The sequence below is a fragment of the Eublepharis macularius genome, chromosome 4 (assembly GCF_028583425.1).
Source record: "Eublepharis macularius isolate TG4126 chromosome 4, MPM_Emac_v1.0, whole genome shotgun sequence".
In the NCBI taxonomy this organism is placed as follows: Eukaryota; Metazoa; Chordata; class Lepidosauria; order Squamata; family Eublepharidae; genus Eublepharis; species Eublepharis macularius.
In genome coordinates, this window is record NC_072793.1 from 37,922,476 (window position 1) to 37,946,908 (window position 24,433).

Here is a 24,433-nt window from a genome sequence, read left to right on the forward strand (position 1 = left end):
GATAAATGCACAAGTAGGGCTTGACTTGGATTAGGAAGATGGTGACAAAAATGGTTTCCTGGGCACAGAATGCTGCTGACATCATGATAAAAGAAACTCATGACTGAAAATCCACACCTTTATCTCTTCCTCAAGTTGTCTTTTTAATTCTTCAATTTGTTGGGTAAAAGCTTGCTTTCCTCTTGAGAGCTGGGAAATCAAAGCATCTTTTTCATCTACCTGCCGTGAGAGTTCACCTATAGCAGAGAAGATATAATAGGATGTATCGTAAGTGAATTGAACTTTACATTGAAAATTGTTATTTTAAAATGGGAGTCTTTAAATTTAATCAGCCTCAGTTTACCAAAGTGCTTATTTCAGTCAATAAATTGATAAATATGTTCGCGTTTGCAGCTATAAGCTGCTTTTGCAGGAGAAATGATGTCCTTCTCTCAGGAATCCAGCATCTTTGTATGAAATCATGCCTAGTCTCCTACCTGCTTCTGTCTGTAGACGAGCTCTTTGAGCATTCAGGTCATTAATGGTGCGTTGGTGTTCTTCTTCCTTTGTTTTAAGTTCACTGAGCTGATCTTCTAGGGTGCGGCACATCTTCTCAAGGTTGGCCTAAATATGAAAAAGAATCACATTACCCGATTCTATTTTGTTTCATATTCAGAGTATAGTGTTTATACTTGGATATTTAGATGAGGTATGACAGGGCAATATGATATAAATATTAAGTTCTGGAGCATGGGGAACGTCTTAACTAAAAAATAATCAGGAGGATCCTGAATGTGTGATATATTATCAGTTTTACCCTTCTAGATCTATAGTCTTCAATGGACTTAGAAATAAGTAACTGTATATTAATCAACACAAAGAAAGTAAGAACCTCAATTTACACTATATATTGACTGTTTTTTTAATTACTCTTTTTTCCCTACCTTTCTTTCACAAGTGCAAAAATGTAACAAAAATACTGATCTGACGCCAATTCAACACAAAGCTGCAAATATGTAACTCCAAAAACTTAACATTAAGGTTGCATCAGCAATGATTCTCTGTTGCGAATTCATTGCTGCTGCAAATTCACAGGCAATTGCAGCGGTAATGGAACATTCACAGAGTGATTTTCTACATAGGCCATTTCCACACAGCTTACCTTATTCTGCAAAACAGTGAAATCTCGCGTGAAATCTCGCGAGAAGACATTGTTATCTCGTCTTCTCGCGTGATAACAGCGTCTTCTCGAGCGATAACAGCGTCTTCTCGCGCGATAACAGCGTCTTCTCGCAAGATTTCACACGAGATTTCGCTATTTTGCAGAATAAGGTAAGCTGTGTGGAAATGGCCATACTTTCATTAGTCATCCCCTCATGGTTACCATTTCCTTCCTGCCTCCATTTCCCCTAGAAGGTTTTTTGGCAGTTTTTAAAAAACTTCAATAGGTGTTATACCTATAAAATGGCACCAATGTGGGCAAGAAGTTCCAAAATGCACATATTGCCATTCAGAAGCACGCTAATCCTCCAGACAGATTCTGATCTTTCTAGAAAGATCAAAGTAGGTTCAGATAAAATTAGAGCAAAGCTAAGGAAAAACTGGCATGTGGACAACTGGAAGATAACATTGCATGGGTCACACTGGATGAAAATAGCCGTGAGGATGCAGCGAGTTTGCAAACTGCTGAAGCACACCTTAGCCTTAGAGACAGACTCCATGTTGCTGGCAAGGTCATCAATCTCCATCTTCAGCTCACTCTTTTCCTTTTCCAGCTTCTGTTTGACACGCTGGAGGCTATCAATTTGTTCCCCAAGTTCAGCTGAGCTATCTGCATGCTTCTTGCGGAGAGCAGCCGCAGTGGCTTCATGCTGCAGAGTGGCCTCTTCAAGGTCCCGGCGCAGTTTCTGGAATTCTGCCTCGCGTTTCTTGTTCATCTCAATCTGAACTGAAGTTGCTCCACCAGCTTCTTCCAGGCGCTCACTGATCTCTTCAAGTTCCCTGGAGAGATCAGCCCGCTGCTTCTCTGCTTTAGCCCGAGATGCACGTTCAGCCTCAATCTCCTCTTCCAGTTCCTCAATACGGGCCTAGAGAAAGGGAAGCAACCATGAAGAGTCAAACCTGCTTCTCAGATGCAATAATTCACCCAGTCCCAAGGAGAACGTGATGCAACTTGCCTGTAGCTCCTTGATCTTCTTCTGAAGCTGAGAGCCTAATGCCTGCTCATCTTCAATTTTGCTTTGCAGCTGGTTGATTTCAAAGTCTTTCCTTTTCACAACAAAATACATTGTGTGTGAGTCCAATTCAAATATGTTACACAAATATGTCCCCCAAAATCTTTCCAAGTAAACTATACGTACTTCTTAAGCTTTTCATCCAGCTGCTGTTTATCATTCTCCAAATCCATTAAGGATTCTTGTGATAGTTTCAGGTCTCCTTCAAGTTTCCTCTTAGCTCTTTCAAGGTCCATACGAATCTTCTTTTCTTGTTCCAGTGACCCTTCAAGCTGAAGCAAAAGAAGTAATAAAGAGGCTGCCAACAGAAGTCCACCTACATCTCAAATCTGTAATTCCCCTCATTATTGTGCTCACATCGTCCACTTGCTGCTCCAGCTTGGTCTTTGCTTTGGTCAGAGTATTCACTTTATCCTCTTCTGCCTGCAGGTCATCTAAGGTCTGCTGATGGGCCTCTTGGAGGGCCTTCTTTTCCTTGCTCAGTTTGGCAATGGTTTCATCTAAGACTGCCATCTCTTCAGTAAGGTTTTTAACCTTTCAGAATTGAAAAAGATCCAGAATGTCATCATATAATGCAATCAAGATATTACATTCTAACTTTTAAAAATGGATTTGGATATATTCTTGTCAGTACCTTGTTCTCAGTGGCATGCTTTTCCTTTTCAACCTTGGCCAGGGTTAACTCAAGATCATCGATGTCTTTCTTCAGCTCTGAGCATTCATCTTCCAGCTTCCTCTTCTTGGCTGTCAACTCAGCATTCATTTCCTCTTCATCTTCTGCTCGTTCCGTCAGTTCCTTAATTTTGGCTTCCAGCTGGATTTTTGTTTTGATCAGCTGGTCACATCTCTCCTCAGCATCTGCCAAGCCATCAGATTCCTAAAAGGGGTGGGGGGAGTGAAAGCCTTAATTTTCTTAAACTTTACTATGTGTGTATTTTCAAATCTTATATTAACATAGTATCTTAGCATATAGTTCCTTTACATTCTTTTGAAAATCCACCGATTTATACCAAAAACCATACTGATAATTTACATAAGAAATTTTTATAAAGTTATATTGACTTTAATATTAAATCTAAGCAAAAGTAGGTAACAACCTCCATTGTTTAGTCTACTGATATTTCGAAGAATCAAAAACAACCTTTGGTAATTTGCCAAAGCAGTATGTCCTACAAAACATATTATCTGTAGATCATAGGTATTACCCTTCCTCCATGAGCATTTTATTTTTTACTTCAGTAGGATTGCAAAATAAACTTGTTACTGGCATTCTCTCTCTTTCTCATGCACTAGGCATAAATTTAATTAGAGGAATGTTTGAAAAATTTTCCAAATAGGATTTCATATTTATCTGGATAACATATAATAAATACTGAGTTTTCTAAAGTAAATGCTAAATTAAGATTCTTTATTCATAATTAGAAAGCAGCCTCCTTAGTTTAATGATTTATACCCACAGCTTGGACTTGAAGCTGCAAGTCATTTTTCTCTTGCATCAGAGACACCATTTTTTCTTCCAGTTCCTTCCGTTTAGCCTCAGACTTGGTAAGCTCTTCTTTCGTTTTCTCAAACTCTTCCTTCATGGTGGCCATCTCCTTCTCTGACTCAGCACTCTTCAGTAGAGGCTTGATTTTGAAGAACAATTTCATCCATGGCCAGGTCTTGACATTCATGAATGAACGAACATTGTACTGAATCGTAAAGACGGCCTCTCTATTAAAAAAGTTAAAATACATAATAAATGACATGAGGTAAACAAGCCAGGCCCTCTGCTAGTGCTTCCCTAAGTAATTGTGAGATCATACCTCCTTTCCAACATTTTCTTGTACTCTACCCGTGATAAGAAACCACGGCACATAGCTTGTGTGCGTGTTATCAGCTGAGCCAACTTGTCATCTCTCATCTCTTCTAGAAGACCCAAGAGGCCAGCTTTGAAGAACACCTGGAGCAAGGAAATGTTACAACATTTCTCAATGTCTACATAATTTTTTAAAAAATTGTGCTTACATCAAAAGTAGCCAGATTTGTACTGAACGTAATCAATGTTGACAGAATAAATGCCACCATCCCAACAAATGCAAATGTTGCCTTTTTGGTTATAGAAAAAATTTACCTTGGTGTGGCCAAATTTATATTGGGTGTGGTCAACATCAATGGATCCAAGAAGCTTCTCAGAAGCCTTCTTGCTATCTATGAATTGGCCTTCTGGAATGGCACTTGCATTTAGAACCTTGTATCTGTTGGAACAAACAGGAAGTATGGAAGTCGTGCAATTAAATATACAGGCTTTATTTTTTTTAAGTAATTGTTTTAAAGTAATTGTTTTGTCTTGGAAATAATGTACATGAATTATTTTGACAAAAGAATGAAATCCAAAGAGTTCCCTAAGTAATTATGAGATCATACCTCCTCTCCAACATTTTCTTGGATTAAAATTAAAAACCTGTTATCTCTGAGGATGTTTAGGGCAGATTTGTCGGGGGGGGGCTGAGTCAAAAGGGATATCTTGTAGTACTCACTAACTAAGCTGAAAAAGGTCAAGTGCTTTTAAATGTTACATTAAGAAGCATGAGAAATGAAGCTGTGTAAGTGGTCTAATCTAACCTCTGTTTGAAATCAGCATAAATTATTCTGCTTGGGAATCCTTTTCTGCAAATGCGGATGCCTTCTAACACACCATTACATCTCAGCTGGTGCAGTACAAGCTCATGATCCATGGCACCTTTTTAAAAAATTAAAGCAGAAATTAGCACCAAACCACATAGACACAAATACTGCCACATCTGTATCTCTTTACATTACAGGACGTACCAGGTGTTTTTGTTTCATTGGGAATAAGGCAGCGTACGAAGTGGGGATGAGTGCTTCTCAGGTTAGTCATCAGTTTGTTTAAGTTCTCCTATAGGACAAAAACAAACATTTGGGCAACTATCTAAAGAAGAATAGACATTTTGACCGTAGTATTTTACACTGTCATGGAAACGATCTGCTCTTCAGATTTAGGAACAATTTGTCTTCCATTATAGTAGGAACTGCTGTGCTGATATCATACAAACTTTTAGTTTTATATACTGCTGTGACCAGGGCTTTTTCCTGGGAAAAGAGGTGGTGGAACTCAGTGAGTTGCCCTCGGAGAAAATGGTCACATGGCTGGTGGCCCCGCCCCCTGATCTCCAGACAGAGGGGAGTTGAGATTGCCCTCCGTGCCGCCAAGCAGCACGGAGGGCAATCTCAACTCCCCTCTGTCTGGAGATCAGGGGGCGGGGCCACCAGCCATGTGACCATTTTCAAGAGGTTCCGGAACTCCATTTCGCCGTGTTCCAGCTGAAAAAAAGCCCTGGCTGTGACTACATATACCAGATTTGGATGTATAACTACAGCACATAGGCAAAGTAGTTTGTGAAGTATATCAGTAAGCATGTCTCTAAGTTTTTTCTTAGAAATTATTATGTTTTCCCTTTAATTTTTTTTTAAGATTATGCAGTGTCCTATCCTCAGATCTGAACGGAATGAAGAGGCTATATAGCTTAACCCTGTGGAGAAAAAACTCAATTTTAAAAGAAAAATATTGTATGAATTTAGTTTAGAATCTGTGCTAGAGCATCCGAAGAGGCTTTTTATATATATATGTATATATGTATATACACATGTACACACACACACACACATATACACGCAAAAGTATGGAAATGGCATTTCATGAGGCATTTTTCAAATTCTAACAGAAAAAAAAGATTTTAGGGATTATACGATACCCTGAAAAGAGCAGAGACCGTCTGGAAGGAAGAACCCTTCTTCTTGGCACCTTTCTTACTGCCACCACCTTCTGCAATGCACATAAAAATATTTAAATGCTCCCTAGATTTATTAAATATTAATATTTCCCTTCAAAATAAAGATCTCATTACATACATATTGTTCAAAATATTGACCATGCAGTCATTACCAGCATCTGCAGGGCGATCAGCAAAGAGTATGGCCAAGGTCTTCATGGATGATTTCTGGTAGAGCCCCACAACAGTTTCGTTCAGGGGGTCCTTGTTCTTGTCCAGCCAGCCAGTGATGTTGTAATCCACAGTGCCAGCATAGTGCACCAGGGAGAAGTGGGCCTCAGCCTTGCCTTTCGCTGGCTTAGGTTTCTGGAAATTGTTGCTCTTGCCAAGATGCTGGTCATAGAGTTTGTTCTTGAAAGAAGTGTCAGTTGCCTTGGGGAACATGCACTCCTCTTCCAGGATGGAGAAAATGCCCATTGGCTACAAGAAACATGGGGAGAGTTTGCCACCCATAGGAACATCTAATATGCACATATGAACAACTGGTTTTAAAATGTCACTATGTTAATTCTGTCAAACTGTTGTGAGAGTTAACATTCTCACAGTCACAATGCAACTTACTTAACTTATATTATGACTTTTACAAAGGATAATAATGCTGAAGGTATTTGAAAATAAAGGAAAACTTTCATCGCATAGTGAAAAACACAGAGAATGCTTCCAACATAGCTGGAAGCATGCAGAAAAGATACTGACTGAAAAAGCAAGGGATTTTTTGTAATTAGGAAACATTTTCTACAATTTTATATTTTCACTGCAAACACGTTTCAGAAATATCCTTCCTAAAATATGGAAGGTCAATGGAGTTTAGGACGGTACTGTAAATATTTTCCTATACATGAGAAAAATCTACATTTCCGTGAATAAGAAAATTGCTTTCCATTTGTCCTAATATTGTAGAAAGCAAAAAGATGAGAGAGTGCCAATTAATACACATGTCACTGTTTTTGCTTGGAAATTGTGCTGAGGTAGCTCTAAGGAATGTTTTGATACCGTCATTCTATTTCTTTGAAAATATGGGACAGTTGTGAAAATATGGGTTAGGAGTGGTACATAATTTACTAAATTATGATTGTGAACAACTTATGGCATATGTAGAGACTTAGGGTATGAATGAACTTCTTTGTCACTTTTTATGCCATGTATGAATGTTGTTAATGTGTGTTAATTCACAATAAACACTGTTGTTAGGGGTTTTTTTTAACAAAAAGATGTATGAGAATAATACCAGCATATTTATTTAACAATAAAGGTAAAGGTAGTCCCCTGTGCAAGCATTACTGACCCACAGGAGATGTCACATCATGATGTTTCCTTGGCAGACTTTTTGTTACGGGGTGTTTTGCCATTGCCTTCCTCAGTCATCTACACTTTACCCCAAGGAACCTGGGTACTCATTTTATCAAGCTCGGAAGGATGGAAGGCTGAGTCAACCTTGAGCCGGCTACCTGAATCCGGCTTCCACCAGAATCGAACTCAGCTCAAGAGCAGAGCTTGGGCTGCAGTACTGCAACTTACCACTCTGTGCCATGGGGCTCATTTTACTTAATAATAAGTCCTGCTTATTGCAGTGGGAGATACTTCATATGTGGTTATTATTGCAGCTTAGAGTATTCTTGTGGTACTGTACGAGTGTCTCCAATGAACAAAAGTGAACTACTGATTGACATAGTTTCCTACTTTAAGGTCTACTGAATGAAGTTGTATGCAAGATTAATAAATCTTTTTTTAAAAGACCTTCTCAATGAGCTCAATGCAGGCAGCCAAGTCCATTCCGAAGTCAATGAATTCCCATTCGATTCCCTCTTTCTTGTATTCCTCTTGCTCTAGCACAAACATGTGGTGGTTGAAAAACTGTTGCAGTTTCTCATTGGTGAAGTTGATGCACAGTTGCTCCAGGCTGTTGTACTAGAAGAATAAAATAAGAAATGGCTGTAAATACATAATTCTGTATTACCTACTTTTAATTCCATTAATCATTTCATGACAAAAATCTCTTGTTCTCATCTGGATGTATGTGTAAAAATATCCTTAAACACTGTGGTAGATATATCCACTCATTAGACTGGATCTACATGACTCAGTTGTAAATCTAAAAGGGCAAATAGTGGTTCTTCAAAGCCTTGATTGAAAGTGCATATTCATCCCTATCTGGTTAAAATGTTATGTCAATATCACTCAAGCACTTCGGTAGCCATTGTAGACTTTTTAATTACCAGTCTCTAGCTTTGAGCCTGGTAGAATCTTATCAAGACCTCCCTATATGCTAGCTAATTTTTACAATTATGGCCTGTCAGTTCTAAGTACCTCTAAACTTTTCTAATTTCTCAGTTCTTGTTTTGGTTGTATTTTTAGCAGATGAAAAACTGGGGCATATATCCTCTACTGTGAGTTGACAAGGGGTATTACAAGAGGAAAAACCTGAACTAAAGAGACTGAAGTGCCTAGTACCAAGCTCTGTTTCCTTACATCAAAGATCTCAAAGCCAGCAATATCCAGCACACCAATGAAGTATTGTCTGGGTTGCTTGGTATCCAGTTGCTGATTAATACGAACAACCATCCACAAGAACATCTTCTCATAGACAGCCTTTCCCAGAGCACCCACATTGTTGTACACCTAGAAAGACAAAACAAAGACAGGAGTTGTCATAGACAGCGAAGTGTCTGATTTAATCTTTTAGTTAAATCACTGGCTGACGCCCTTTTCCTCAGGCAGTAAGTTACTGACCGTTAAACCAAACCATGGGTTTTGTCTGCTGGAACCTCACCTGCTGGACGGTTTGGCCTTTGGTGACATATTCATTACCGACTTTGACTCGGGGATAGCACAGAGCTTTGAGCAGGTCTGCTGAGTTGAGGTTCATGAGGTAAGCAGCCTTATCAGCAACTGAATAATGGCAAGAGAGGAATGATATATCAACACAGGAACATTAATTAGTAAATGTGACATGTGATACTGTTGTCATATTGCATTCATATAATGTGAAATTGTGGACTTAAGAAAAATCAAAAACATGGTTAACTCCATAATTTTAAACTTTAAGAGGCAGTGTGGTGTTGGAGTTGGTTTTGGTCTTCTAAGTCCCAACACTTACTGAGTGATTTGGAGTCAGTCATCATGTTTCAGGGTAATTTACTTCACAGGATTTCTGTGAGGATAAACATGGGGGAGGGGAACCGCGTATGCAACACTGAGCCCAGTTGTAAAGAAGGGCAGGGTCAATGTGAAATAAAGAAAATAGCAGGCCCTGTTCTTTTAATTATTATCTAGAAATGACATCTCAGAGTCCTTGATATTCCCACAAATTACTCTGTCAAATAATGGTTCACTCACTACCAGTACATTTTTAAAAAATCTTTTTTATTGCGCAGCATTCTAGCATGGAGTGTAAAGCAGCCCTTCCATGAGCAGAGAACACTTTCCACATGTTTAAGGGCACCTTTGCATCCAGCCCCACTCTGAAAAAAACATCTTTCTGCTGTTGCTAAACAGTAGTGGTTATTTTGCAAATAGACAAATAGGTCACACAGACTGTAGCAATTAAGTGTGGCGGTTCGTCAGAAATGGGCTCTGATGAACCACAGGTTCGCCAACCACGAACCAGCCTGGTTCATGACAAACTTTGGTTTGTATTTCAGTTCATGCCCATCTCGACTACCAACACGTTTTTACAAAAAAATCATTTTTCTTGCAAAGCATTCTAGTGTGGGGTGTAAAACAACCCTTCCATGAGCTGAGAACACTTTCCACATCAATAAGGGCACCTTTGTCTTCAGCCCCACTCTGAAAAAATCTTTCTTTTGTTGCCGAACAACAGTAGTTGTCACACAGACTGTAGCAATTAAGTGTTCCACCGGATTGTGCCCAAGAAGAGGGAGTGTTTTCCAACTATTACAGTAATGTAACTATTAAAATATTACGGAATTAAAATATTAGGGAATCCCAAATTGTGTGACTTTCCCTCTGAGTGTTTTCATTTAGGCTGAATACAGCATTCTGTAGAATGAGTACCTTCTTTCCAGGATATCTGAGAACCCCCCAACAAGTTTTCTAAATACCTTCAGTGCCATCTGGTTCAGCCTGCTCCTCGCGCTGCTTCTGCTTGAATTTCATGTTCCCATAGTGCATTACAGCTCCTGTTAGCTTGTAAATGGCTGTCTTTTCCTCAGCATTGAAGCCCAGGATATCAATGGCTTCCTGTCAAGTGATCCAATAAGCAATGATAATTCTGCCTAAACAGGGTAATACTTGATGTACACAGGTCTGGAATTTACTTACATCTGTTGCCATCAACTCTTCCTGATCATTGATGCTGGCTACAGTGATCTCACCCTGACTGACAAAGTGATAGTCATAAGGGTTGGTAGTGATCAGAAGCATCTCTGAATAAAGACAACCATAGAGGCGTATTTATTTTCATCCATCAGGCAACCAAGCATTAGAGCTAAGAATTTTTTAGCAGCAGTCATCAAAACCAATGCCTCTTACCAATGAGTTCTGGCTTCTTGTTGGACATGATCTGATAAAAGATGTGGTAGCTTCTTTCAGCTTTTAGCTGGAAAGTAACTCTGGACTTCTCCAGCAGATCTGGTAAGGCAATGAAGTACAATTAGCCAAAATGGAGAATAGGGAGGTAGAGAACATTGGATTTCTGGCAAATTTCCTTACATGTCTCAATATCAGCAGAAGCCAGTTTGCCTGTAGTACCAAAGTGGATTCTGATGAATTTGCCCTAAAGGAAAAAATTAGGACTTAATTACAAAATGTTAGAGATGGATTTTGCAGATGATTTTTAAATTGCAGAGTGCTTTTCCAGAATTTGATATATTTGTATGTGATAATATAATGGTGTGTACTAATCTGTCATCATTATCTGCTGTAGCACAGTGTTTAAGTAGTTCGGCTGCGAATCATCACTCTATTGGTTTGAATCCCATTACTGCCATGAGCTCAGTAGGTGGCCTTCGGTAATCCACTTCTCTCACCCCAGTTCCCCAGCTGTATTGTTGGAATAATAATAACACAAACTTGTTCACCGCTCTGGGTGAGGCACTAATCTGTCTAGAAGAGTGGTGTATAAGCATTATTGTTATTATTGTTAATTAGCTTGCCTGATTATTATTATTATTAGCTTGCCTGAATAATGATGATGATGATAAAGCATTCAATAGTTAAAACATGAATATCTATTAGAGTGTGGTAATCATCACTCTGTGGTTTGTGGAGAGCCACATTTGCAATTCCCATTGACCAAAAGAGCCACATGACTGGAATATGCTCTGGGCACTACCTCAAACCCACAAAAATTATGTAATATAGTATAACTCCTTTAATTAGTAGAGTACCTCTGAGTATTTAGGTTGTCTTTCTGCACTACTGGGAGTTTTGTTTTCTGGGCTAACATTCAACACTGCCCCATTCCATCACTGCATATGTTTCCCCAGCCTCAAATACAGAACCTCTACATCTGCTCAACTTTGAAACATATAGGACATTTTTAGGAAATGAGAAGAGTATAATCTCGTGCTTATATAAACTGATATTTGCCTCTTTCTGCTATCTAGAATTAATAATTTCTATTTTTACACTTAGGCCTTGACTGTTGTTCATCAATTTATCCATGCAGTAACTATAAACAGTAGGGCTCGGCTGAACAAATAGTGATATACCTATGGCTATCCAACTGAGCATGGCTAGATGACCATGCTCTAGCCAAACAATTTGCCTGCTGTCCCCCATGGGCTCTGATTATACAAGGAAAGATGGCATAAAGCTCAACAATTAGTCACATGATTGCAAATGTCTTATGTCTGCAAAAAGAAAAAAGAATTTCTCAGTGGTTGCTTTTTTAGCCTAGCCACCCCAATGTAGGCAAGGCAGGATATAAATCTTTAAACAAATAAATTAAAAACATTCTACTCACTGATACATTCTCAAAATACTTTTCTGAAAATAAAACTTACAAAGCGAGAGGAGTTGTCATTCCGCACAGTTTTGGCATTCCCAAAAGCTTCTAGCAAAGGATTGGCACTGATGATTTGATCTTCAAGAGTCCCCTGCAAAAGTATTATTGGCGAGTTATCTATTTTAAACCTATAGTAGCTAACAAAAAGAAAATCACCACCTTGTCCCAAATCCATAACTCACCTTTAGCTTGCCTGTTTGTTGTGGTTCTTCTTTCTTCTTGTCTGAAGCTGCTGCAATTGTTGCAAAGTACTGAATGACACGTTTCGTGTTCACAGTCTTTCCAGCACCAGATTCTCCACTATCAACACAAGCAGGTGGAAAACAGCACATTGTAAAACAGTGAATCTCACACCAAGGCTGTTATCAGCTAGAACAGAACTATACTTACGTGATAAGGATTGACTGATTCTCACGATCTAGGGGGAAAAAATCACATATTTGTTTTTTTAAATGCATTTGGATTGCTTGCTAATCTTATAAGGACTTGATCTGAACCTCAGGTGGTGAGATAATGAAGTTAAGAGCATTTCCATGCAAAAAGGGGGAAGAAAAAAATGACACTAGTTTATTAACAATTATGTATAATACTTTTTCTTCTAGCATGTATGCCATAAATTGAATCCTGGGTTTCGCTACCATTTCTGTACATTTTATACCTCTGCCTTCAAAGTAGATCTCGCCATATAGAGTACTGCGTTGTAAATTGACACCAGTATTGCAAATAAACTAACAAAGTAATATAGAAGAATAATGTTCTGAAATGTTGCTACATTACAATTAGAATTTAGATTTTAGATTACGTTTCTTTGTTTTGTTTGACATACATCCAATAACTATTACTAGCTCTGCTCCCTGCTCTGGGTGTTGTGTGTGTGTTTCTATGTTTTTATCAAATTATTTTATATGCACTTTATTTTAATACTGTCTTAATGTTGAAATGTTTTCATGTTTTTGATGTTCACTGCCTTGGGGACTCTATTTGAATGGGAAGGCAGCAATACAAATGTTTTAAATAAATAAATACTTTTTTTCTTCTTTATTTGATTATCAGAAATACAGTCCTTTGCTGCAACTGCTCATGCATTATACTTTTTGGAAAGGAAAGTGACTCAGTCAAGAAAACTGTCAATCTACAATCATTTTGCTTTAGGCCGGCTACTCACCAGTTAACATGAACTGATAGGCATTGTCAGAGATGGAGAAGATGTGGGGAGGCGCCTCTTGACGCTTTTTGCCCCTGTAGGCGGCTACCACCTCCGGGTTGTACACTGGCAGCCACTTGTAGGGATTGACAGTGACACAGAAGAGACCTGAGTAGGTCTGTGGAGAAAAAGTAGGTAGTAAATTGGCTTTCCAGTGGAATATAAACCTGAAAATTATGGGAAGCTTCGAACTGTACTCACATAGATCATCCAGGCTGCATAACGCTCTTTGAGGTTATACAAGACAGCCGGTTCGTGGAGATGGGTCATCATGGCCATGTCCTCAATTTTGTCGTATTTGGGAGGGTTCATAGGAAAAATTTGGTCATCCTTTACAGTCACAGTCTGCAAGGAAACAAAAGATCATTCAGCTAGAAGCAAAACGGAGAAAACAAAGTAAGCAATTATGTTTTTTCGATATAGGCTGATGTGCCTCTACTCACCTCTGAAGTACCTTCTTTCTTGACTGTGACCTTCCCTCCTTCCTTGCTTTGGACAGCACCTTTCACAAAAGAGGCCTTTGGATCCACCACAAAGACTGATGTCTTGGCATCAAATGGCTTATTTTGAGCCTCAATTCTCTCCTTTTCTGACTTGCGGAGGAAAGGAGCAGCTGGACCAAAGGCTGCCATCTCAGAGTCACCCATGGCTGTGGCTTAGGAAAGAAGACTGGGGTAAAGAAAAAGAGCTTGCATGAGGATCACAACATTATACTGCCCTTTTAGAGAAATATTCTACAGTCATAGATGGATACATGGCGAAGTGTTGAAAAGGCATGTGAGTGTCAGGCATTTCATTGACATGTTTGTAATTAAGGTTGTAGATATTTATTTGTTTGTACTTAAAATATGTATATGACCACCTTTTCCTGAGCATTTGATAACCAATGACAGGTAAGAACTATATAAAACAATTTGATAAGCAAACATTAAAACAACCGATATAAAAATATTAAAAACCAATCTATAGACAACATGCCTCCACAAGCAGGGTATTCCCCCTTTGTTCGGGCTGCCCCAAAGACTGTCCAGAACAGTTCTGTTTTGCAGCTTCACAAAGAAGGATAGGAGTGCCCGAAACCTCTTCTGAGAGACTGTTCTAGAGTCAGGGGGCAGCCACTGAAAAAAACTCAGGGCCAAGCTACACATGACGAATGACACTTGAACAGCAAGTGTATTTCTCCCTGTTCACTTGCCCTCCATTCAATCCACTTGCCGTTCAAGTGTCATTCGTCATGTGTAGCTTGGCCCTCAGTCCCGGACTGTGGCCGTTTTCACACTACTAACCTGCTTCCGTGATGTTGTGAAACATCGCGCAAAAATGAGGAAGATAGCATCTTCTCGCAAGATCACACAAAACTCTCGCGAGAAGACACTATCTTCCACGTTTTTGGTGTGACATTTCGCAACATCACGGAAGCAGGTTAGTAGTGTGAAAATGGCCTGTTGCTGAATAGTGTACAGGTCCCCACTGGTGAGAAAAATGGGGTACAAATGAATAAATAAATAATATTAAGTATCATGGGGAGATAGCACAGAACCTTGTGGCATCTCTTTAGGGAGCGGTTGTTCTATTTTTCCTTCTTTTATTGAGAGGCTACAGTAAATTATTAAAATAACTTGAGTTTATCATTCCACCATTCCACTGGAACATACATGAAACTCTCATAAGAAAAATAAATTCACACATGAACTCAGCCTCTTTTTTTATATTGAACAAGGCAGCCAATGCCTCCAAAAAAACCGACCTGCAAGTAATGAGAGCATCTGATCATAACAGATATATGATATGATAACAGATATTAGAGCATAACAGATATACGTTGATACTGATTTCCACTGTGTTCTGAAGGAAAGCTATATACTTTGAGTCTGAAAGGCAAGCTGTGTGTTAGCTTTTGATACCAACTGGGAGGGCAGGCAATTTAAGGCATGTCAAATTTTTCAACTTTCAAAATCCAAATATGAGGGGTGCTAAAAAGTTGCAGCTTCACTGGGGATTTCTAAAGATATTTTTGTCATATTACTATAATTCAGTTTTGCTTAGTAAATGAATATGTGAAAATGGTGACCTTTTTCTACATTTTTGTGGAATTTCCAATCATTTTGAACATGCCTTATTACAAATACTACATTCGTCTTATGAAAATATGTGTGTTCGATTGCCTGAAAAACATGAAAAAATTATTGCCAATTCAAACAGTTATATTATATATTAATATTATTGTCATTATTATATTAGATATTACATATATCTGTATATATGTTAGTCTGGTTTCTCTTGTCTCACAGGCTGAAATTTCTTCATCTGTGTGTTAAAAATAGCTTGTCCACCAGTGCTAACATCCTATCCAGTGGGAATTGACCTACTTTTTAAGTGTAAAATGTACAATCAGATCAGAAAAGTCTATATAATGCCTATACTTGTAGTGTACCCAGGAAGACAAAGAGCTCTTCTTCTTTCAAAAATGCTGTTGGATAAAAAACCAGATGTAACATACAAGGTTGCTAAATTCGGATGGTTGGCAATGAAGAGCAGAAGCCATTATATTACTAAGTAAAGGGAGTTCTCATAATTTTGTATTTATGCTGGATTAGGTTTTACATAGTATTGGGTTATAAAATAATTTTAAACGTGTCATTTTACTATACTGTTTTAATGTCCTGCTGTTTTATTTACCCATATGTTTTACTGTGTATTGTATCTTGCTTGCTGGTCTATGACCGTAATAATAAAATTTGATTTGATTTGACCTGCAATGGCTTCTAAAAGAAGAACAAGACTAGGGACATTCATGCATAGGAGCAACCTAATTGGAACTGGCTGAGAGCTGTTGGCTTCTGAACTCCCAACTGTGCATGATGTTCTGAGGAGCTAAGACAACAAAGTGGTGAAGTTGTAAGAAACTACCCAGCAGCCATTCTTGCATTTACCCTAAAGTGCTTGAAAAGTGGGAACTACCGAACAGTTATTTTGTAGCCCCCTTTGTAAATTCACAAATTACAATCTTAAACGAGATCCAAAATTGCTGGGAACAAGCCAAAAACATCTCTCTTTTCACTGCAAAACTTGACAAGGTTTTTTGACATCGAGCAGAACCACAAGTGACAAAAGGCACAGATTGGACACTTGTCAGCTTCCTTCAAGTTTTGATGGGAAATGTAGGCAGCTTGGCGGAATGTTGGACAAGTGACAGTTGAAAAGTCCATTGGACAGCAGTCGGAGAGCGAAGCTGCGAGACCAGGACACCTACATTTCCCATCAAAACTTGAGGGAAGCAGACAAGTGTCCAATCTGTGCCTTTTGTCACTTGTGGTTCTGCTCATCCTCGAAGTGTAAAACTGATCTCTGCTGTGAATTGGACTGTTCTGCAGATACTGGTTTCAAAAAAGGAGTTCACGTTAACTGTACATGCCCTAAGGAGACGAAGGTCCCTGTGAATGAACTTGCTTTCATTAAAGGTCAGAGAGACAAGACTAGTTCTATTGAACCATATCAGACTGGCTTGTCAGATCTCCCTGAACATATCAGACAAGTCAAAAAGCAAAAGTGGCAAGACGAGAGAAGAAGGCTTTCTGAATATAAGCAGAGAAATAAGCAGGATGTTTCAGTACCATCAAATAAAATAATTTTCAAAGATGATGAAAATGAAGAACAAATACCTGATGCTCAAGATGGAAAGGAAGTTATGAAGCAACATTAGAAATATACCTTCCACTTCAAATAAAAAGGCAGAACATAACACATTAGAAATACGTAATGTTGTTACGCAGAGCATCAGATATGGTGTTGGCCTTTGTGCCACAGCTGCCGTCACCACTGCCACATTTATAAATGCTGGCTTGATCAGTGAAGAAGAGAATAGACTTGCGATGACCATTGAGATACAAAAATCATGGGCCCCCCATGCTGTGTTCCATATGCAGTCCTTTGTTTAGAAACTGGCCTTAACATGGTAGAAACAAGAACATGGTTTACGTCAATTAAATATTGGCTACGAGTGCATTATAATGCTGGCCCTAGGAGCCTCTTATATCAAATGCTGTCAGAATTTACCATCTCCAACTGGACTGCCTCCATAGAGAAAAAAATAACTACAATGGGCTTATCTTTAGATTCATTATTTATGCTCCCTTTTCCAAATGCATATCAATCAATTAAACGCAGAATTTTGGACAATGAAATGTAAAAGCTTGCCAGTTCTGCCCAAAAATCCTGCTCTCCTCTGAATTTTGAAATCCCTTTAATTACTGGCCGACTGGCTCCTTACTTATCTGCCTCTTATACCCCACAAATGTGCAGAGCGTTCGCACTCGCTAGGTGCAATGCTATCCCTTCTGCAGTCACCTATGGCAGATATAATAAGATCACATATTCTGCAAGACTTTCTGCATGTAACTCAAATTCAGTTGGTTCCTCATATCCTACTCCATTGTTCCCAGTATGCCGATACACATTCTAATCTTTTAGACCCAATTTTACTTAATATGCTGGGCCATTCGGAGGCCTTAATGGTGTACTGTCTTCTGAATGATTCGTCATCCGAAATAACTGAAAAGTAACCCTATTTTTTTAAGTCTGGTAATCAAGGATCGATTGAAAAACGTCTAACTGCTTTCACTCAAATTACCCTTGTTACCGTTATATTTGTTTACTGCCTGTATCGATAACCTGAGATATGCCAATAAAGGCTTTGTTGTTGTTGCTGTTGTTAACTAAAGTTATGCTGAAAGCAGACAATTCCGATCAGCATTTCCCCAGCATCATCGAAGAAGAGTATTATTCTGTGTACAGTGAGCCAGGTGGAAGATATTGCTACCACTTCACTCCGGAGAAACGCTCAAAGAGAAAAAAACCTGCTGAAGTTATTGCTGACAGTCGTGTAGATTTCATGAAGAAGAAGGGCACTGACAAAAGCCTGCAGCCACTAGAGGTGATTTTACAAATGTTAACACTGGCTGGGTGGGTGGCATCATGCACTGGGTAGAGGTCATGCTTTGCTGTAAGATGATCTGGTTGGTTTGTTCCTTCCACACCAAGTTACCCCTGCGACACTTGATCACCGCACTAGATGACAAGACCGTGTCTAACAACAAGTGGACAGGTAAAATTGGCAAGATGCTAGACTTTGCTACAGAACTTGAAATCAATGCTTCATTCACCAAACTCTCAATAGGAAAGCCTCTTATTTCACTGAGTGACAGTGTCATAAAGGATCTCTCAACTGATCAAGTGAATGAGTATAGAATTACACAGGCCATAAGCAAAGCAGAACTTCCCTCAGATCTGGCCCTTCTTGAAATTGGTCCAGTCAGCCATTCAAGGTGGTTGACAACTGCAAACAGGGTTTGCCACATATGGGTTTCAAAACATGGCCTTACAGGCAAAACCCTCAACAACTTAAGACTGATAGTAGAATACATTGTTGGCGGGTACTGCCCCTGTTAGTTCAAGATCAAAGTAAAACACTCTGGAGTGGAAGGCCCATGTTGGCTGCAAAAGAAGGCTGTAGTAGTGGATGCTGTTTTGCCAACCATCCATCGCTTAGCATTGTATGCATTCAGCGAAATGATAATCCAGACACTTTTGTGCTCCAATGACAATGAGGAGAGCTGGTATGCAAAAGATTGTTGACTTGAGGGGTGAAGACAATCACACACTAGGAAGACACCTTCAATCAATCCCACTGTCTCTTCCCTGTTGGATCTGTTAGACTGGTCTGAAGGTGTATATGAACCTCCTTTGACATGCAAACTGACGACAGCGAAGTACAGAAGTTAATCGATGAGCCCATGCAAGTTCCACAGTGTCATGGTCAGTCTATAGAGAGGTGTGTAAAACAAGTCACAGAGACAGTAGGCAGGGTGTGTACACATGAGAAACATGAGGGCTATATCAGAGGCCAGGAAGCAAGTCAGCAGCTGATGTCGAAGAACGAATCAAAACAAGACTTGGTGAAACTGGTTGTTTGAATGTTTTTTTAACTGCTGTCATTACTTTGAGCCAAGCTACAAGTGACGCCTGACACAGGTTGGATACTTGTCAGCTTACCTCAAGTTTTGATGGGAAATGTAGGCGCCCTGGTCTTACAGCTTGGGTCTCCATTTAATTGAAGTTTACAGAAACCCCCCACACACACCTAGCGGAGGGGAAGGGGGGTGCCCGGCGAGAGCTCAACGCCTGCTCTCCCCTCCCGACCGCATGTTCTCCCTCCCACAGACTGCTGCTCTGTAAACTTCAATTAAATGGAGAGCCAAGCTGCAAGACCAGGATGCCTACATTTCCCATCAAAACTTGAGGGAAGCTGACAAGTATCCAACCTGTGTCAGGCGTCACTTGTAGCTTGGCTCTTTCTCATGTTGTTTTATGATTACAGGGATATGTTTTATGCATACTAGGATAGGTTTTATGCAGAGAAAATAAAAATTTTATAGCATGACCTGACTTTTTCAGAAGCTAAAATTATTATATGTTGTTTTCCGAGAGCAGCGTATATGCTTTTTAATCAAATGTCAATTTACCATGCTAAATGTTGTCCAATTTAAAAAAAAAAACTTTTTTCATGAAATATGATGCAGTGATATTTTTTTTTAAGAAAAAGCATGGACACTTCTATGCAGCAAGCCCCAAAGCCATTGCTTCTTGTCACCTCCACTGTCCAAATTGGTGGCCAAATTTTAATATGTAGTTAAATGGGTATTAATTTCAATACTTGGGTTAAAGCTTGTATTCCAGGTACAGAAACTTGATGACTTGCAAATGTAGTGCTCAGGTTACAATGAATACAACGCAGGTACTATCGAATCACACATTACAGAGTACACAATTCGGGTCCAGTCCCCACTCTGTGCCCAGACATGCATTGCAGATTCTTCTCAGTTCCCATGCACGAAGTACCTGATTTGAATTGCAACTGCAGCACAAATTGGGTCCAGTCTCCCTACACTCTTTTCCTGACCTGAAACAGCCAGAGTGGCACTATTTTCCCTGTTAAACAGAGTATGCGTGGGTTTCTCCAATAGGTCAAATAGTGCATCCTCAGGACTGTTGCAGTTTGGGGAAACCTGGTTGTGGGGGGGGGGGGAGCTGAAGCTATCACCAAAATACCCTATTCCTTATGACCACCATCTCACTTCCAGGTGGGACCTGGAGATCTTCCAGCATTACAACTGATCTCCCAAAGATAGAAATCAGGTCCCCTGGAGAAACTGGGTTCTTCAGAAGGTGGATTCTATGGCATTATACTCTGTTGATGTCCCTCCTCTCTCCAAACTTCACCTTCCCTAGGCTCTGTTCCCAAAATCTCCAAGCATTTCACTATCTGGAGTGGGAACCGCACTTCCAATAGGGTTCCCAACCTCCAGGTATTGGCTGGAGACCTCCTGGAATTATACCTGATCTCCAGGTGACAGGGAGATCCTGTGGAGGGTTCCTGTGGAGGGCTCCTGTGGAGAAAATGGCTGCCTTGGAAGGTGGACTGTATGGCATTTTATCCAGCTGAGGTCCCTCCCCTCCCAAATTCTGCCCTCCCCAGGCTCTACACCAAATATCTCCAGGAATTTCTCAACCCGGCAATGGGACATGAAGAGGGACCTGTGAAGATGAATGCAGTGCCCAGGTAGAACTGTTTAGGAGTAAGTGCTCTTTCAAGTACCCTGGTCTCAAGTCATATAAAGCACCTTGTCCGTTTTCACACTGCTTACCGGCCATGGAACATTGCGCCAGGCTCCCAGAACGACAGCGGCCATTTCCACACAGCTTACCTGTACTCGTAATGTCCTGGTAGATCGTGCAAAACCCGCGAGATTTGTATGACATTGCGTGCCATTGCGCAAATCTCGCTCAAGAAAATGTGATCTTCTGCATTATTTGCGCGATCTACCGGGATGTTACGAGCACAGGTAAGCCGGGTGGAAATGGCGAGAACGGCCATTCTCGCGTGAAATTGCACCAGGAAGATGCTGTCATTCCAGGAGCTTGGAGTGATGTTCCGTGGCAGGTAAGCAGCGTGAAAACAGCTCTTATATTGGGACTGGAAACAAATACACAAAGGAGTAGTTCAGTACTATTTTCTTTCACATATCTAGCTAACAAAGTGAGCTTTGACTTACAAAAGCTCATACTGCAATAAATATTGTCAGTCTTTTAAAATGCCACTGGACTTTTGCTTTATTTAACAAATAAGCAGCCAGTATAGAACCAAATCAGGCCCTGCATGCAGGAGAATTGAGGAGAATTATGTGTTACTGTCACACAGAACTCAGGATGGAGACTCCAAACCCAACCTGTGTCCTATATAATGTGTGAAAGTGAGTTGATAGAGTAACTAGTATCTAAAACAGACCAGAGGCATAGTTAATTTGCAGACAGAGAAATATAGTCATGCAGGAAATGGTTAGGAGAGGGTGACTCCAAGTTCTATTTTCCTCCGGATCTTCATTAATCTCTAGTCTTTCAAAACCATTTTCTATGGTTTGTATGTCTCCAGTTCTGTTTCTACCATTTTTCTTATCTCTTGAATCATTAATTAAGTTTCTGTTTCTTGCTTTTCTTTCCTAGTGTTTGGGGGGAAACTGAGGCTATTGATTGCATGTGACAGAGTTTCCTTGAGCTTAGGTCTTGCCTCCGAAAGCTGCCCCACGGAAAGAATTGCATGCAAAGTCACGTTCATCTCTAACAGCTGCCTTTTTCTCAATTTATATTTTGCTTCATTCAAATGGAATTTATCTAGAATAAATCAGCTCTAGTAGAAATCCTTTTTAGACACAGTATGAGAAACTTCAGAGCTGCTTGTTTAGGTTTATCAATATGGTAATAGGAAAGGGAGGCTTAACTTCAGTGATTATCTCACAAAGCTTCAATAAAAATAAGCAAAAAACCACATCAGGCTATTGGTAAGGAGGGCAGCGTGTCAGATAAGGAGATCTGAGTTCAAATCCCCAATTGCCATGGAACTTACTGAGTGATATTGGGTCGGTCATTTTCTCTCAACCTAACCTATCCCCCAGCATTGTTATGGGGATTAAATAGAGGGGGGGACCAGGCACACTTCCTTGGGGAATGGCAGGATAAAAATGCGCTAAAAATAAATAATATAAGCAAACACAACTTTCTGTTCCCAAAGAGATTCCATCACAGTGGTACAGTGGTATTCCTTAGGAAAATGGCAATGCTTGATTTCTAACCGTTTGTCCACTGGCAGTCAGGTTGTCTCTGGAAGATTTACATAATGTCCTAGAAAGCAATTAAAAGCTAGAACTCCCAGCACGTGCTTGAAGGGGAGGAGCGCTAATGTTAATAAGACTTCATACAACAGCTACAGTGAATGTCATGCAGCACAGCTGGAATGCAACATCCATTATAGGTTTCATGCAGAACATCAGTAGTAAAAGGTTCCCCTTCATCTCACGTCCAAGAGGAGTATTTCTTTATATACCCCTCCCCTTCACCAAGAATGAGTAAATCACAGTCTTACCTCTTGATGTACAGAATGGATGTAGAGGCTCAACACAGGCCAATACTGCAAAATAAAAATGTGAATTGCTTCTCAATGATTCATTTTTAAAAGCCGTCCCGTGATGATTACTGGCTGAAAATGGATGGGCACATTTGACATCCTTGCCCACACAGTCAATCCTTTTGCATTAATGGCTGGCACAGAAGGAATGAAACGGCATGTGTGGAATTCAGGGGGTGCTGCTCCCTCCATATCCCCAGGAGCCCCCCAGCACTTACCTATTAAATAAGAAGGACAAGGCAGATTTGTCCTAGGCACCCTTTTATACTCTTGGGTGAGCCCAAGTTCCAGCCCCTGTCCTCCCTCCCCAGCCATTCTTCACTCAAGGCATTTTGGCTAACCTTTCTCCAGAAAGCATTGTTTGGCAAACTTGACTAAAGACATAATTGCCATTTGACATGACTGGATATAATTAGAAATATTTGATGTCCTACCGACTATGTGAGAAAATGCCCTATAAATAATTTCACAAGGGTCTTAAAGGAGAGAATGTAGGCTATTCAAGAAAGCCAGAGTATGGCATTGGGCCTCTTGAGTGCTATTGCTGGTGTTGTCATTGCTGAATGACCTCCTACATACTGCTTTCATATCTTATTGCTTTTTTTTCTTGCAAGGAAATAGGGTTGATACTGTTTCCTATTATGAGTAGCTTATTAGGAAAACATTACACAAATAATTAAGCATCCTATACGATGACAAGCTATTATTGTCAGTTTGATGTAGAAGTGATGGATAGCAAGTTTGGGGCACATAGAACAAAAGACTGGATCTTCACCAGTTTCCCTCCCTCTTTGCAGACTCATGTGCTGCACACACTGAAGATGGTTCCTAGACTCCTAGGGGCAGCATTTCCGGGGGCACAGTGAGCTGCAGCAAAAGGGTGAGGTGGGAAAGTTTCCTTCCATAAAGGAAACCGTGGAATTTCTTCCACAGTACTTTCAGATACAATCCATCATAAGCTACCGGTCCTACACCTATCCTCCAGGTACTCTTTTCTTTAGGCACTGCAGAGACAATTCTCTGCTGTGGAGTTTGCTTCCTTTTGCACCTAGGCACTTTGGCCTCATTGAAAAGTTTTGGTATTGGGCAACCAGAAGTGCCTAGCATGAGCCAAAATGCCTCCACATGATTGCCTCCACAGAAGCTGGAGGCCAAACCAGTTAAGGTACGGTACAGATGCTGCAAATTTTGCATTGAATGTGTTTGACAATTAACCTTTCCGTGTTCAACTGCGGCAATCAGATGTGAGCCAACTCACTAAGTCTGTCCTGTTCAGCACCTAATGCCTACTTGAATAGGTTTCCATCAGGTTTTTCAGCACTGTCCATGCACATAAACATTGCCAATGCAAACAGATCCATGTCTATTAACATTGCTATGGACTATTTAGATGAACACCAAATGCTAAATATTTTTATGCCAATTCATTTGATTTGTGACTGATTTAACTGCCTATTTAAACAATTGCCATCTGAGTAGAGCAGCGGCACAGAGAAGATGGAGTGGAACAGGCTTACCGGTTGCTTTCCTAATGTAGGCAACCTCACCCCATCACTCTCCTCTCCTCACACTTCCCCAATTGAGCATCAGGAAAAATAAAGGTCTTTATCGTAGAGACTGTAGGAACTCCTCGAGTGTCGTGTGTACCATGACATCACAGCATTAAGATGCTCCCTCTCCCCAGGCTCAATCGGGCTA

General features: G+C 40.1%; 1 protein-coding gene across 1 annotated transcript in view; it reads right to left on the reverse strand.

Moving 5' to 3' along the window:
- LOC129328110 (myosin-1B-like) overlaps positions 1-22,778 on the reverse strand; it is a 29,056-nt gene extending 6,278 nt beyond the window's left edge. The window contains exons 1-28 of the mRNA XM_054976888.1: positions 22,694-22,778; positions 13,662-13,887; positions 13,420-13,563; positions 13,180-13,336; positions 12,405-12,432; positions 12,197-12,314; positions 12,013-12,105; positions 10,718-10,781; positions 10,538-10,636; positions 10,328-10,431; positions 10,108-10,246; positions 8,817-8,935; positions 8,516-8,665; positions 7,784-7,954; positions 6,160-6,466; positions 5,969-6,039; positions 5,025-5,112; positions 4,818-4,935; positions 4,327-4,450; positions 4,019-4,155; positions 3,671-3,926; positions 2,848-3,090; positions 2,571-2,747; positions 2,340-2,485; positions 2,157-2,247; positions 1,677-2,066; positions 477-603; positions 118-236 (exon numbers count right to left, since the gene is read on the reverse strand). Coding sequence (XP_054832863.1) covers positions 118-236; positions 477-603; positions 1,677-2,066; positions 2,157-2,247; positions 2,340-2,485; positions 2,571-2,747; positions 2,848-3,090; positions 3,671-3,926; positions 4,019-4,155; positions 4,327-4,450; positions 4,818-4,935; positions 5,025-5,112; positions 5,969-6,039; positions 6,160-6,466; positions 7,784-7,954; positions 8,516-8,665; positions 8,817-8,935; positions 10,108-10,246; positions 10,328-10,431; positions 10,538-10,636; positions 10,718-10,781; positions 12,013-12,105; positions 12,197-12,314; positions 12,405-12,432; positions 13,180-13,336; positions 13,420-13,563; positions 13,662-13,865 — 3,984 coding nt within the window. The 5' untranslated portion in view covers positions 13,866-13,887; positions 22,694-22,778. The remainder of the gene's footprint in view (positions 1-117; positions 237-476; positions 604-1,676; positions 2,067-2,156; positions 2,248-2,339; positions 2,486-2,570; positions 2,748-2,847; positions 3,091-3,670; positions 3,927-4,018; positions 4,156-4,326; positions 4,451-4,817; positions 4,936-5,024; positions 5,113-5,968; positions 6,040-6,159; positions 6,467-7,783; positions 7,955-8,515; positions 8,666-8,816; positions 8,936-10,107; positions 10,247-10,327; positions 10,432-10,537; positions 10,637-10,717; positions 10,782-12,012; positions 12,106-12,196; positions 12,315-12,404; positions 12,433-13,179; positions 13,337-13,419; positions 13,564-13,661; positions 13,888-22,693) is intronic.
- Positions 22,779-24,433: the final 1,655 nt, after the last annotated feature.